Source organism: Diadema antillarum, unplaced genomic scaffold, assembly GCF_040938485.1.
Source record: "Diadema antillarum isolate AM-2024a unplaced genomic scaffold, OU_Dant_1.0 scf00000014, whole genome shotgun sequence".
Taxonomy (NCBI): domain Eukaryota; kingdom Metazoa; phylum Echinodermata; class Echinoidea; order Diadematoida; family Diadematidae; genus Diadema; species Diadema antillarum.
In genome coordinates, this window is record NW_027270903.1 from 939,746 (window position 1) to 952,604 (window position 12,859).

The 12,859-nt window shown below is 38.6% G+C and overlaps 1 protein-coding gene across 1 annotated transcript; it reads left to right on the forward strand.

Annotated features, from left to right (window-relative positions):
- Window positions 1-511: 511 nt before the first annotated feature.
- LOC139721642 (uncharacterized) lies at window positions 512-8,631 on the forward strand. Its single transcript, XM_071632975.1, has 5 exons — window positions 512-604; window positions 1,277-1,615; window positions 2,572-2,746; window positions 5,441-5,574; window positions 6,791-8,631. The coding sequence occupies exons 1-5, from the start codon at window positions 512-514 to the stop codon at window positions 7,112-7,114; spliced, it is 1,065 nt and encodes a 354-aa protein (XP_071489076.1). The 3' UTR covers window positions 7,115-8,631.
- The last annotated feature ends 4,228 nt before the right edge of the window (window positions 8,632-12,859 follow it).

Below are 12,859 nucleotides of genomic sequence, written 5' to 3' on the forward strand. Positions count from 1 at the left end.
GCTAATGCATGTGGAGCAGTGCAATATACGGCACTGATGTGGAGCATGTGGAGCTGCAGCTAGAGTGCGTGCGACAGACTAGACGCCATCTAGTAATTTATACAGAAACCGGGCGCTAGGTGCTAGCGTCCGGAGTGCGGTGCTAGCTCTTTCGAACCGTTACTTATGTAGCTGGCCTAGCTCTAGACTCGGTCTTATTCGTACTATACAACTATAACGAGTTAAGCTATTGGCATGCACCCATGATATAGTCATTCTATTACCCGAGGTCTGTTCAAAATGACCACTTACCGAGACGTTAGTCTATACTCGTAGTCTAGTCGAAGTTTACCGGTACTCTTACCAATACAAAGCCATGGCCCTTGGCCTTTTTATGAATGCATGGGGGGGGGGGGGCGGGGGGGGCGAGAGCACTTGTGTAGATTATAGTACTGGGATGTGCTGCTTTGACCGCCTCCTTTTGTGGGCTCTGATACACAAAAATCACCATCTGTTCTGGTCGGCTTCCGTGATGACCGTTCCCAAGATACCTGAAATTGACAACCCAGCTTCTCTGTGTACTGTCCTAGCCCCGGGACCGTCCCGTGATTATCGAGCTCATTTGGTGAGCTGCCTGATCACAGCAATGTTCGTCTGATCTATAATTGCTGTTCTCACGATTCCCGAACTTCTCTCTTCCTTTCTCTCTGTTTCCTTTGTTCACTCTCGGCTCACTCACACGCACGTACGTCCAGCATGCACAGAGTACATGCACTCATCGACTACGCTTGCTTCGTAACGTGCAAGGCATTGCCAGACCGGCCGGGAGGGGAGTCTTTACTGGCCTACGTACTCGAGTGATAGTGATACTCAGTGACAGTGCCTTTTGAATTGCGTGTATTGATTGTAATGTTATGTTCATCGGGATAGTGACATCATGCTAATCAAGGGATCTCCAAAGGGCAGGGTGTGGGGTTAAAATGATGGATTACAGAATTCTCCAAATTAATTAATTTGGAGCTCTCTAATGATGTAATTAAGGAATATTAGTTGGCAGCTCTGGATATGGGTCTTAATAAAGAACTGCTATTTTAGGGTTAACACTTGAATTTTGATGCACATGTTCCCTAGTTCACTGAAAAAGTTCTAAGGGCCAGTGAATTAATAAAACTTCAGAAACATTCACGTAAAAGGATTAACAGACTATTTTTCTTTCTGAATTCTAAGTAAGATGAAGGTATTCATCTCAAAATATATCTACTTTTCAATGAATGTTGTACTTTTCCTTTCACTCTAGGAAGCTTTTTTTGATGCACGAAGTAATACAGGGTTCCTGGCTGCTAGAATAAAGAATGTGAACCGCACAACAGATGAGAAAGCATCCATACCCAAGCCGTCAAGGACAGATGGTGGTCCGGGGAAGGTCCGAGAAGGTACCCAACAACCTGCTGCAGGCTGCAGCTATGATGAGGACCTCAACTGGCTACAACACTGCCCGACGTTAGCACGTGATTCTAGCCTGGTTGTAGAAAAGATGCAGTCTACTTTCCCTGTCAGACAACATATGGTCAAGGAGGGACGCACTGCATCAGACATCTTGGAACAGTTTCCTTGTTTTGAAACTGTTCCTGGTTTGGTATGTATTTCAAAATATTTTACCTGTCTTTTAACACTATCGGGCCCATGGGCAATCTAACATGGCTAGCACACAAAATATTTTATTTATAAGCCATTGATAAAACATAGGCATTCAAAGAATTAAGACATTACTATCATAATCATTATTGTTCATATAAAACACCTCTCAGCTGGACTGCTCCACTTTTACATTGCCCAGCAATTAGGTTGAAGTAAACACTAAACAAGGTACTTAAAAGCTAATGAACTCCTTTGTAGCACCTTGATTGTAACTCTGGCTAGACTTGACCTAATGAATAAAGTGTGAACACTTCTTTGTGCATGGCACTTCTCAATACAATGGACAATGTAAGCTTGGTTAGTGAGTGGCCATCTTAATACAATGCCAATGGCTTTTACATAGGTTTAGCATGTAATGTATATACTGTACAGTAACATATAGCAAAAACCTGTTTAAATAAGATACTTCTGCCCTATGTAATCAAGATGGAATACTAAATTTGCCAAATCAACTTGAATTCCCAAACTTATCAATGTCGTAAAATAAATGAAATGTGCAACTTTGTCAAGTTTTGTAATGCAAGAGTGACTATGATTTGGGGCATTACAATAACAGCTACACTCTCTGTGTCGAATTAAACTTTATGTGTACAGAAATTTCATAAATTTCCTCAAGACTGGCAGGTACGTGGGCAAGTACATGGACTGTGATTCTCCTGTTGTGATGGTGCCTCTTTCCAAACGAGGTGGTCTTAAAAAAATGTTATGCCTTTTCTAGAATAGAAAGTTGTGTTGTAACAATGGAGTCTGCTTTTTAGACTGCAGTGTCTTACTTGCCCTAAAATCAGAATCAGGCCTGGACTTGAATATTCCTGCTGTGAAATTATGGATAGCTGTTGATTTTTTTTTTTTCCTCTCTCCCTCTCCCCTTTTCCTTAAAATATATTCCGGCAGATTGAAGAAGATTTTCGAAAGATGTTTCCTGAGAATCACTCACGTTTCCTGACCAAGTGGCCTGAATTGAAGCCCAGGGTTGTGGCACTTGCTCGACAACTTCTGAAGCAGAATGGAAACTTGACAGTCATGGAGCTCCTGTCATCTTTTGACAGTTCTGACCAGAACAAAGAAGGTATTTTTGCACATTCCCTGGAATGCACCCTCTAATTTCATAAAGAGTCTGAAGTGTCATCAGAAGTTAAAATTAAACCAACCTTATCATTAAACATTCTAGTGATGGTCAATTTTTCATGGAGCATAATCACACTCCCACATAAACACAACACAAATGTGGGCCAGGAAGCTTATTTTCGAGTAGCCATACAAAATTTTCCCCACCTTGAGAGGGGACTCCCTCCCGGATCATCCCCTCATCTAGTTATTTCACTCCATAGGATTTTTTTTACAAAAAACAATTTCCAATACTCTGAAAGTATATTGTACTCACTTAAATGTGCATCAGAAAAAGTTTATTTCTAAGATGCCAATTGCTAAATTTTCCCTACCCTTAGATGGGGCAGTCCCTTCCAAACCTTCCCCTGCATTTTACCCATCTAACTTTAACTTTTAACATTTTTAAGTCGTCCAAAGGAAAGACCTTATGCCGTCATATTTGTCCGTCTGTCTCTCCGTCTGTCTGTCAACAATTTGGTATCCACTTTTTCATCGATCTATATCTTGGCTCCGAGTTAACCAAACAAGTTCATATTTGGTATCGGTATCCTTTAGGACTTTCCTGATATTAAGCTCATTTTTGTGTTGAGGTTGAGCTTAAAGGCAAAGATCAAAGGTAATTCAATGTCACATGGGTTATATAAAACAAATGAAAATAGATCTTTCTCGCAATATCTCAAGAACGGTTTGGGCAAACAACTTCAAACTTGGTATATGTATACCTATGGAGGTGACAATGATCTTTGACCTCAACCTTTGACCTTGACCTTTGACCTTGATTAAACATGAAAATAGCTCTTTCTCGTAATATCTCAAGAAAGGTTTGGAGAAACAACTTCAAACTTGGTATATGTATACCTATGGACGTGGCAATGATCTGTGACCTCAAGCTTTGACCTTGACCTTTGACCTTGATTAAACATGAAAATGGCTCTTTCTCGTAATATCTCAAGAAAGGTTTGGAGAAACAACTTCAAACTGGGTATATGTATACCTATGGACGTGGCAATGATCTGTGACCTCAAGCTTTGACCTTGACCTTTGACCTTTGCCCTTGATTATTTGTAGACAACATTTTGAATACTGTCCATATCGGCACGGTTTTCAATTACTCGACATTGGACGACTGCTTTGGACGTCGTCCATATTATTATACACTTGGCTTGATTTCTGCTATTCTGATGGCAGAACCCCTTCCCACACACTCCCCCTGCTTTGTCCCTTCACTCCCTCACTCAGTGCCCCCCCCCCCCCCCTCCTTTTTGTCTCACCTGAACAAAGTTCTGGCAGAGATTGACATAGTAATCACTTTTCCTGTTGCTGTGTTAGAAAAATGTTAAAGGCTTTTGTTGAACTTGCTCTCATTTCTCTATTTCTGCATCAATTTTGTTCAAACTTGGAACAAATAATCCTTGGGTATTACCAGATGTGAGTTGATGAGGATGATGAGGTGAAAGGTCATCTAGGGGTCAAAAGATCAAATGATGCGAGGCCATGTGCATCATTTTTAGCTCACCTTAGCCGAAGGTTCAAGTGAGCTGTTGCCATCCGTTTTTGTCTGCCGTCCCTTGTCCGTTGTGCGGTGTGCGTCATCTGTAAACTTTTATATTTTCATCTTCTTCTGCAGAACGAATGGTCGGCTTTTAGTCAAACTTGCAGAGAATCATTCTGTTGGGTAGAGTTGTTCAAATGATAACTGTAGCCCCATGGGGGCCCAGGGGGAGGGCCCCCAGGGTGCAAAATTCTCAAAATTTCAAACATCTTCTTCTCCAGATCCACAAGAAGATCAGTCAAGTTGTTTTGTGTGTAGATACCTTTATAAGTAAAGAATGAAAGTTGTTTATGACAAGTCCTGTTGTGCCCCCTCCTTGGATTATTCTGTGTCAGTTTTCCTAAGAGTTTTCCCATTCAAATCTCAAAATAATTATATTGCTATAGCGCCCTCTAGACAACTACTGAAACTCCCCTTTAAATGAATGTTGAGTAAAAGTTGCCTTCAATGAGTTTGTACAGAAATTACCAATGAGATTGATAACTCAAAGTTTAATTCATGTCAAAATGAACAGAGCCCATGGAAGTACAAGAATTGTATATTTATTAAAGGAAAAAAAATATTTTAATCTTTTACAAAAAGGGAACAATTAAGCTGTGATCATTCAGAGCATTACAAGTTACATTTCAGTGATCACAGCAAGTTCCGAAAATGACCACAAATTACTCACTGGACCATCTCTTCATGCATGAATGATCAAGGTTTTTAATTATAGACAATCAATGACTACTAATCTGATACATGTGATTGTAATAAAGTATCTGCTCACCATGCACTTGTAAGATTTAGGAATAATCTGCATGTGTATTGTTACTAATTGTTTTGCCAGAGTGTCCAAATTGGGGGGGGGGGGGGGGGGGGGGGGGGTAAATGATTTTACATGCAACTGTAGTAATTCAGTGAGTAATCATTTCAGGTGTTCACAGTGAGTTTGACTCTTCATTACAAGGTGAGTATTGATCGAAAACTCACAAAAAAGTGCATGTCCTACTTTTCTCCTACTTTTACTGAAATTTAGCTCCTATTTTTTTTCTCCTACTTTTTCACCATGATCTACTAGAAAGCCTGCTTGATTTTATTATTTTGCATTTTGAAATACAGGATGGAATTCTGGTACATCTGCCATCCTCCTCCTCTTGTGCCTGTTGCCTCCTGCAAGCCAAGGGAGGTCTAAAGCTGCCTCAGCAAAAGTATCCATTTCCTCAGCAATCTCAAGGATTATTCAGTTTCAGAAGGTATGTAGCTTTTCAGTATAAAAGTGGACTATAAATAAATAATGTTATTAGTACCCTCGTCACACCTTGCATGTTCTCACTGCATTCTAGAAAATGTTGCCAAAACTGACGAAATGTGTGTACACAGGGAGTAGATGTAGCAATGGTCTATCTAAGAATTTCATGAATGTGCTTAGACTGGCTTGGACTAAGAGGGTGCTCAAGAACTTTGGGCCTGTTCAAAAACTGAACCTATCCTAAGATTATTAGGAGTGACAATGCGCTAGAACGAGATGGACCTACTGCAAACAGGGTTGCCATACTTCAATCCTACTAGGAATATGTTTCAGCGTGACATTTTCACAGCCCTAAATGTAGAGTTATATCAATAAACAAAAGGTCAGTACTTTTTGCCTCGATATTGGAAATTGATTACAAATTTGCAGCAAGAAAATAATTGTGAAGGAAATTTTAAAATCCTTATTTTCACAGTGTCTCCTTTTGTGTGAGTTGAAATGACTCAACCATATTAGAAAGACTCTTCTCAATCAGATACTTAAAACCTGCTTTGAAAATACTTGCATTTTTTACCAGGCCTCTACAGCCTACCTCTATACGTTTATAAAATTTTCTGTGCAAAGTCCTGGTTGAAGAATGTAGCTACAGTGTATATCTCTGTTCAGTTCATTAACCATAAAGTGAATTGAGCGAGATACAAGTTATAGGGGAGACTACGCTGCACATGGATGTCACCATCATGCACAAGCCCTGTGATTTATGCACTTTTCCTATTTGCTCAAGAGTTATGATGGAGCATCACTTGCAGCCAAGCCTTGATAGTCTGCAACATGCAGCCTGAAGGCCACTGCATATCATACAAATCTTTGGTCGCACAACTTGCCGACTATCATAAAATTATGAAATAAACAGTGCGTATATTCTGTTTTATTTCAGATCTTAAGTCGCTGAGTTGTGTGACAGAAAGTCATATCGAATGCGGTGGCCTTTAGTCTAATCAGGCCTCTTAAATTGAGAAAAAAGTCAGAAAACGTTGTGCTACTTTGCACATTGCAGACATTTTCCACAAAACATCCAGATCCCCCCACTATATATGTATGTATGTATGATGATGGTAACAGTGATGATAAAGATAGAGTTTTGATAGAATTAACAAGTGGGAAAAGGGTAACTGCTAGTTTCATCGTTTACTAGTACATGTAATTTGTTTCAAACACAGAGTGGAGGGAGCATTCAAGATTTTCTGGATGGCACCAAACAGACCCAGAGCCAACCGTTCCTTCTTGGAATTGGAAATTCTAAGGCCTGTATCAGCAGTTACTTGCTCATTGTCGATCACAAGGCCATTCCATGTGGTGCCCGTACGGTGGAAGGAGCAGTAGATGAACTCTTCAAGACGCACTTTGTCTTTGGCTTGCATTACTGCCAGTCTCTTCATCAGTTCTGGACCTTCATCCAGACAGCTGTTTTCGAGATTGATGTTGGAGTTTCCCGCGAATCACCGAGAGTGCGTGAACTAAGATCCAAATTATTCACACCATGATTTGCTTCAAATGCAAGAGAAATTTTGCAATACCAAAGTTGGTGCAACATTTAAGATTAAGTCATGGACTAAGTGAAGGAGGAAAAGAGGTGTTAATCTGTGGACAGGGAGCTTGTGCAAGAACATTTTATTCTTTTCGTGGATTTCGAGGGCATTTGCAGACTCACCTTAAATCTGGTTTGCCAGATAATCAAGAACAGTTTACTGAAAATGAGAAAGCTGGTGAATCATTCGAAGAGAGCTTTGCAGGAAACAGTAATGATAATGACGACAGTGATCAAGATCAGGATATAAATGCAGAAGATGACATTTTATCCGCTGAAGATTTGAATAGGCAGTGTGCAAAAGTAATTTCAAAATTTTCAGCAAACAGTGCAAACTCTGGAAAAGTTGTAAATGACATCGTGGAATCAACCAGTTTGATTGTAGGTGATGTAGTAAAAAGTGCATCAGCGGCAGTTAAGGCTACTTTCTTGAAACATAAACTGCCCATTGAGTCCGAAGCTTATAGAGAAATACAGACGCATTTTGCTATGCTTGAAAAGCCATTTGAAAATTTGAACTCAGAATATAAGCGGATGAAATATTGTGCAACACTTGGACTTGTTGAACCACAAGAAATAAAGTTAGGCATCCGGTATGAAAGTCGTCTAAATAAAAGAAGTAAGCAGTATGAACAGATTGCTATTGAAGATACCTTTGTTTATATACCCATTTTAGAATCTTTAAAGCAACTTTTGAGCAATGAAGATATATTGCATTTTGCTACTCATGACCATAGGAGCACTGATGGTGTAATGAGAGATTACTGTGATGGTGCACAATTTGAGAAAATCCCTCTTTTCCATGAAGATGAAAATGCCCTACAAATTCACTGTTTTTATGATGACTTTGAAACTGTAAACCCCATCGGTTCAAAAACAAAAATTCATAAGTTAGGTGCTTTTTATTTCATTTTGAAAAATCTGCCACCAAAGTATAATTCTATTCTTTCCAATATCAATCTTGTAGCTCTGTGGTATGCTGAAGATGAAGATGCCAAAAAAATATGGATTTAATGCTATTCTCAAGCATATTGTGAAAGACATTAACATTCTGTCAACAGTTGGCATTACTCTTCCTAATGGCATTGTGAAGAGGGGAACCATTACTCAAATTAGTGCTGATAATCTAGGTGCAAATGCCCTGTTTGGTTTTGTACAGAGCTTTTCTGCTAATTATTACTGTCGATTGTGTGTGACAAGCAAGGAAGAGGCGCAGAACACATTAAAAGAGGTGTTAATGGAAATGCGCACCAGGCAGACTTATGAGCAACATTTACAAGAAGCTGAAGCTCAAACTACACTGTCACATGTGTTTGGAGTTAAACAAAAAACTGTATTGAATGATTGTATTTACTTTCATATCTTGACAAATTTTTCACTTGATATAATGCATGATCTGTTGGAAGGCATAGTTCAGTATGAGCTGAAACTTGTACTAGAATATTTCATCTATGAAAGGCAACCACCACTCTTGACCCATGATGAACTGAATCAGAGAGTTGCCAGCCATTGCTTAAACCGTACAGATAACTAGAACAAACCATCCTACATTAAACTGAGAACAGCTGGCAATGATGTGGGTCAAAAGGCAATGCAGGCTTGGTGCTTGATAAGAAATCTTCCATTCATCATAGCTCATGACATTGAAGAAGGAAACGTCTACTGGGAACTGCTGCTAAGATTACTAGATTGTATGGATATTATTTTTGCTCCCCAATTAACAGCAGGCTTGATAGCCCAGTTGTCTGTTCTCACTGAAGAACATCACACACACTTTCAAAAAACATTTCCTGCCAATAGGTTGTTGCCAAAGCATCATTTCATGGTGCATTATGCTACATGTTTGAGAGAAGTTGGGCCACTCGTACATGTATGGTGTATGCGGTACGAAGCGAAACATCACTATTTTGGCCGTGTTGCAGAATCTGTACGTAATTACAAAAACATATGTAAATCACTTGCAAAGAAACATCAGACAGCACTAACGTTCCATCTTCAGTCAAACCATCCTTTGGAGTGTCTCGAGGTTGGGCCAGGTACTTCACTTTTATTGTCAGATTTAGATGAAAATATTAGACAGACTGTGCAAGAGAAACTCCAAGTAGAGGAACTCTCTTCTGAAGTCTTTGATGCCAATTGGGTTAAAGTGTATGGTACACATTATCAGTTGTCTCTTTTGGTCTGCCATGATGTCGATGAGCTTCCACTGTTTGGTCAAATAGAACATATCATTGTACACAACAATGACATTTTTTGGTACTTCTCTTGCTAGATACATTGCATTATAATTCACACTATCATGCCTTTACAGTAGAAATAAGTTTTCCACGTGGTCATGTTGTCAAGAATCAAAAGGAACTTGTTGACTACAAACCACTAGATTTAATGACAAATTTGTCAAACACAGACTCGAGGAAGTACGTGGCACCAAGGCATGTTCTTTTCAAGTAATTTAGACCTGTAGAGCCGATGTTATGTATGTTTTTGGTAAATGGTAACAAAATGTTCAAAAATAACTTCAATCAATAAGATATTGTGGACTCTTGTTAACCCTATGTAGCCCGGGCTATATTTATCTGTAGCCCCCCCCCCCCCCCCCCCCCCAGATCTTGGCCACCGATCATTAATTTAATCTTAAAGAATGCTAATTTTTGGTACATTTTTCCTTTTGAACATCTGACCAAGTGTGCACTGAAAAATTTTATATTTTTGTAATGTAATATATGTAATATTTTCCATCTTTTTTTCTTTCGGGAAAAGCAAATTTATGATGCATGTGCATGAAAGCCAAGGATTTCGAAATGCACAGATTGATTTGTTGTTGCTTATTTCCTGGAGGAAAAAGAGAAAGGAAAATGCATGTTTTGATGTACAAATAGCTTTTTGTTAACTTGAATGACAAATTTGTCAAACACAGACTCGAGGAAGTACGTGGCACCAAGGCATGTTCTTTTCAAGTAATTTAGACCTGTAGAGCCGATGTTATGTATGGTTTTTGTAAATGGTAACAAAATGTTCAAAAATAACTTCAATCAATAAGATATTGTGGACTCTTGTTAACCCTATGTAGCCCGGGCTATATTTATCTGTAGCCCCCCCCCCCCCCCCCCCCCCCCCCCCCCCCGATCTTGGCCGCTGATCATTAATTTAATCTTAAAGAGTACTAATTTTTGGTACATTTTTCCTTTTGAACATCCTGACCAAGTGTGCACTGAAAAATCTTATAATATTTTTGTAATGTAATATATGTAATATTTTCCATCTTTTTTTCTTTCAGGAAAAGCAAATTTATGATGCATGTGCATGAAAGCCAAGGATTTGGAAATGCACAGATTGATTTGTTGTTGCTTATTTCCTGGAGGAAAAAGAGAAAGGAAAATGCATGTTTTGATGTACAAATAGCCTTTTGTTAACTTGAATGACAAATTTGTCAAACACAGACTCGAGGAAGTACGTGGCACCAAGGCATGTTCTTTTCAAGTAATTTAGACCTGTAGAGCCGATGTTATGTATGGTTTTGGTAAATGGTAACAAAATGTGCAAAAATATCTTCAATCAATAAGATATTGTGGACTCTTGTTAACCCTATGTAGCCCGGGCTATATTTATCTGTAGCCCCCCCTCCAGATCTTGGCCGCCGATCATTAATTTAATCTTAAAGAGTACTAATTTTTGGTACATTTTTCCTTTTGAACATCCTGACCAAGTGTGCACTGAAAAATCTTATAATATTTTTGTAATGTAATATATGTAATATTTTCCATCTTTTTTTTCTTTCGGGAAAAGCAAATTTATGATGCATGTGCATGAAAGCCAAGGATTTGGAAATGCACAGATTGATTTGTTGTTGCTTATTTCCTGGAGGAAAAAGAGAAAGGAAAATGCATGTTTTGATGTACAAATAGCTTTTTGTTAACTTGGTTGAGGAAAAAAAAATGAGAAAGAGACTCAAGACAACCAAGTACCTACATGGGTATTTCTTTTCATATGGGTACCAGGAGTAATTGTGTGATATCATGTGATGTCATGTTCATGTTACACATGAAACATTTAGGGGCTAATTGTGAATGAACATGTTACCAAAGAAATATGCGAGTGTTTGTGAGTGTAATGATTATTGGCTTTTATCTTAGGTATAACACAGTACAAAACAGCTTAGTTTCATTACGTATTAACCAATTTGAGGTCATACTTTGGTACCCATATAAATAGAAATACCCACATGCATATTTTTTGCCTTTAACTACTTTAGTATACAGGGTGGCTCCCAAATTGGGCAAAACTTTGTACATTTTAACATTTTCTTCTCTTGATCCAGATGTAGAATACAAGTTGTATTCTTTAGGTGTAAGGTGTGTATTGTTCATCATGATAATTCCTTTTTCCAGTTTCTTGAATAAACAAGAACCAAGTTTTGTTTGTCAAGATAATTTGGTTTGTTCCTTTTCCCTTCTCTATGTGTAATGTGCAATGAATTTTTGTGTTTGATTCTAATGCATTGATAGAGTGAGTTGGATTGAATTGTTGGTGCTAAATCGTTGGTTTTTGTTTTAACAACAATTTGGGGTTGAATTCTGCATATCACTGTTGTTAAAATAATGGTGTTAAATTTTATCACCGAAAATAGAATTGAATTGCAACACCAAAGATTGGTGTTGGAATCTTGTTTTTTACACCAAAAACAGAATTAAATTGCAACACCAAACATTGGTGTTGGATTTTTTTTTAACACCAAAAACAGAATTAAATTGCAACACCAAAGATAGGTGTTGGACTCTTCTTTAACACCAAAAACAGAATTGAATTGCAACACCAAGAGTAGGATTGAATTGTTTAATTCCAGAACTTGGTGTTAAATAACACCAACCGGTGTTTTCCGATATAGATACCGGGAAAGTGTTAAAATCAACACCCATGGTGTTGGATTTAACACCATTGTTTTTGCAGTGTAGTATTTTGAAGCTTATTTCACCCCAGCGAGCCTTTAGAATAGCACAAGCCGTTTTTCTAATACATGGAAAACGAAATAATATATGTTTATTTTGGATGTTGGACACTGTTGGAGGAAAATGTAAAGAAACACACCCACAACGCGCTTGTCCTTCAAACGTTAAATAATCTCAATTACAGACCTAGTATTTCGTTCTGATATTGGCCTTTTAAGTTATATCGTAGCCTCGTATACTGAAAAAATGCACGAATCAGTGGCGCGAACGAACTGAATCAGCTGCATGGCACATGACTGTGTTGCAAGGTTGCGATGGGTCAGGAAGGTGAGACGATGGGGTCGATCTCGATCCGGCACACAACTGTGGACTAGTGGAGGGAGTTGGAGTCGAGTCGTCGCGACGCGTCGCCGGTAAATAGTGTAGACAGTCCATGAAAGAAGGAATACAGTGACAATTCATGTGATTTGAGAGCCTTTGCTAAGATTTGAAGGCATAATTATATGCTATGCAAAATATCCTGAAGGATGTGCCAAAAAAAAAAGGGGGGGGGGGTCTCAGAAAGAGGGCCCTTTTTCGAGTCATTTCCATATACATTGTTTACATCTTTTTATTTATTTGTGAACAGCGCAGTTAGTTTTATCCTTTTTATGCATGGGACCATGTGTTTGTTTGTTTGTGTTGTTTTTTTCAAAGTGTGATGCTTAATTTGATGTGCCATTATAGTGAATGATGTAAGGAAAGTACAATGTAGG

Coding starts and splice junctions, on each gene's coding strand:
- LOC139721642 (XM_071632975.1), top strand. CDS start 512: ATGACCGTTCCCAAGATACCTGAAATTGACAACCCAGCTTCTCTGTGT. Junction 605..1,276: donor GTGATTATCGAGCTCATTTG/GTGAGCTGCCTG, acceptor CTTTCACTCTAG/GAAGCTTTTTTTGATGCACG. Junction 5,575..6,790: donor GGATTATTCAGTTTCAGAAG/GTATGTAGCTTT, acceptor TTTCAAACACAG/AGTGGAGGGAGCATTCAAGA.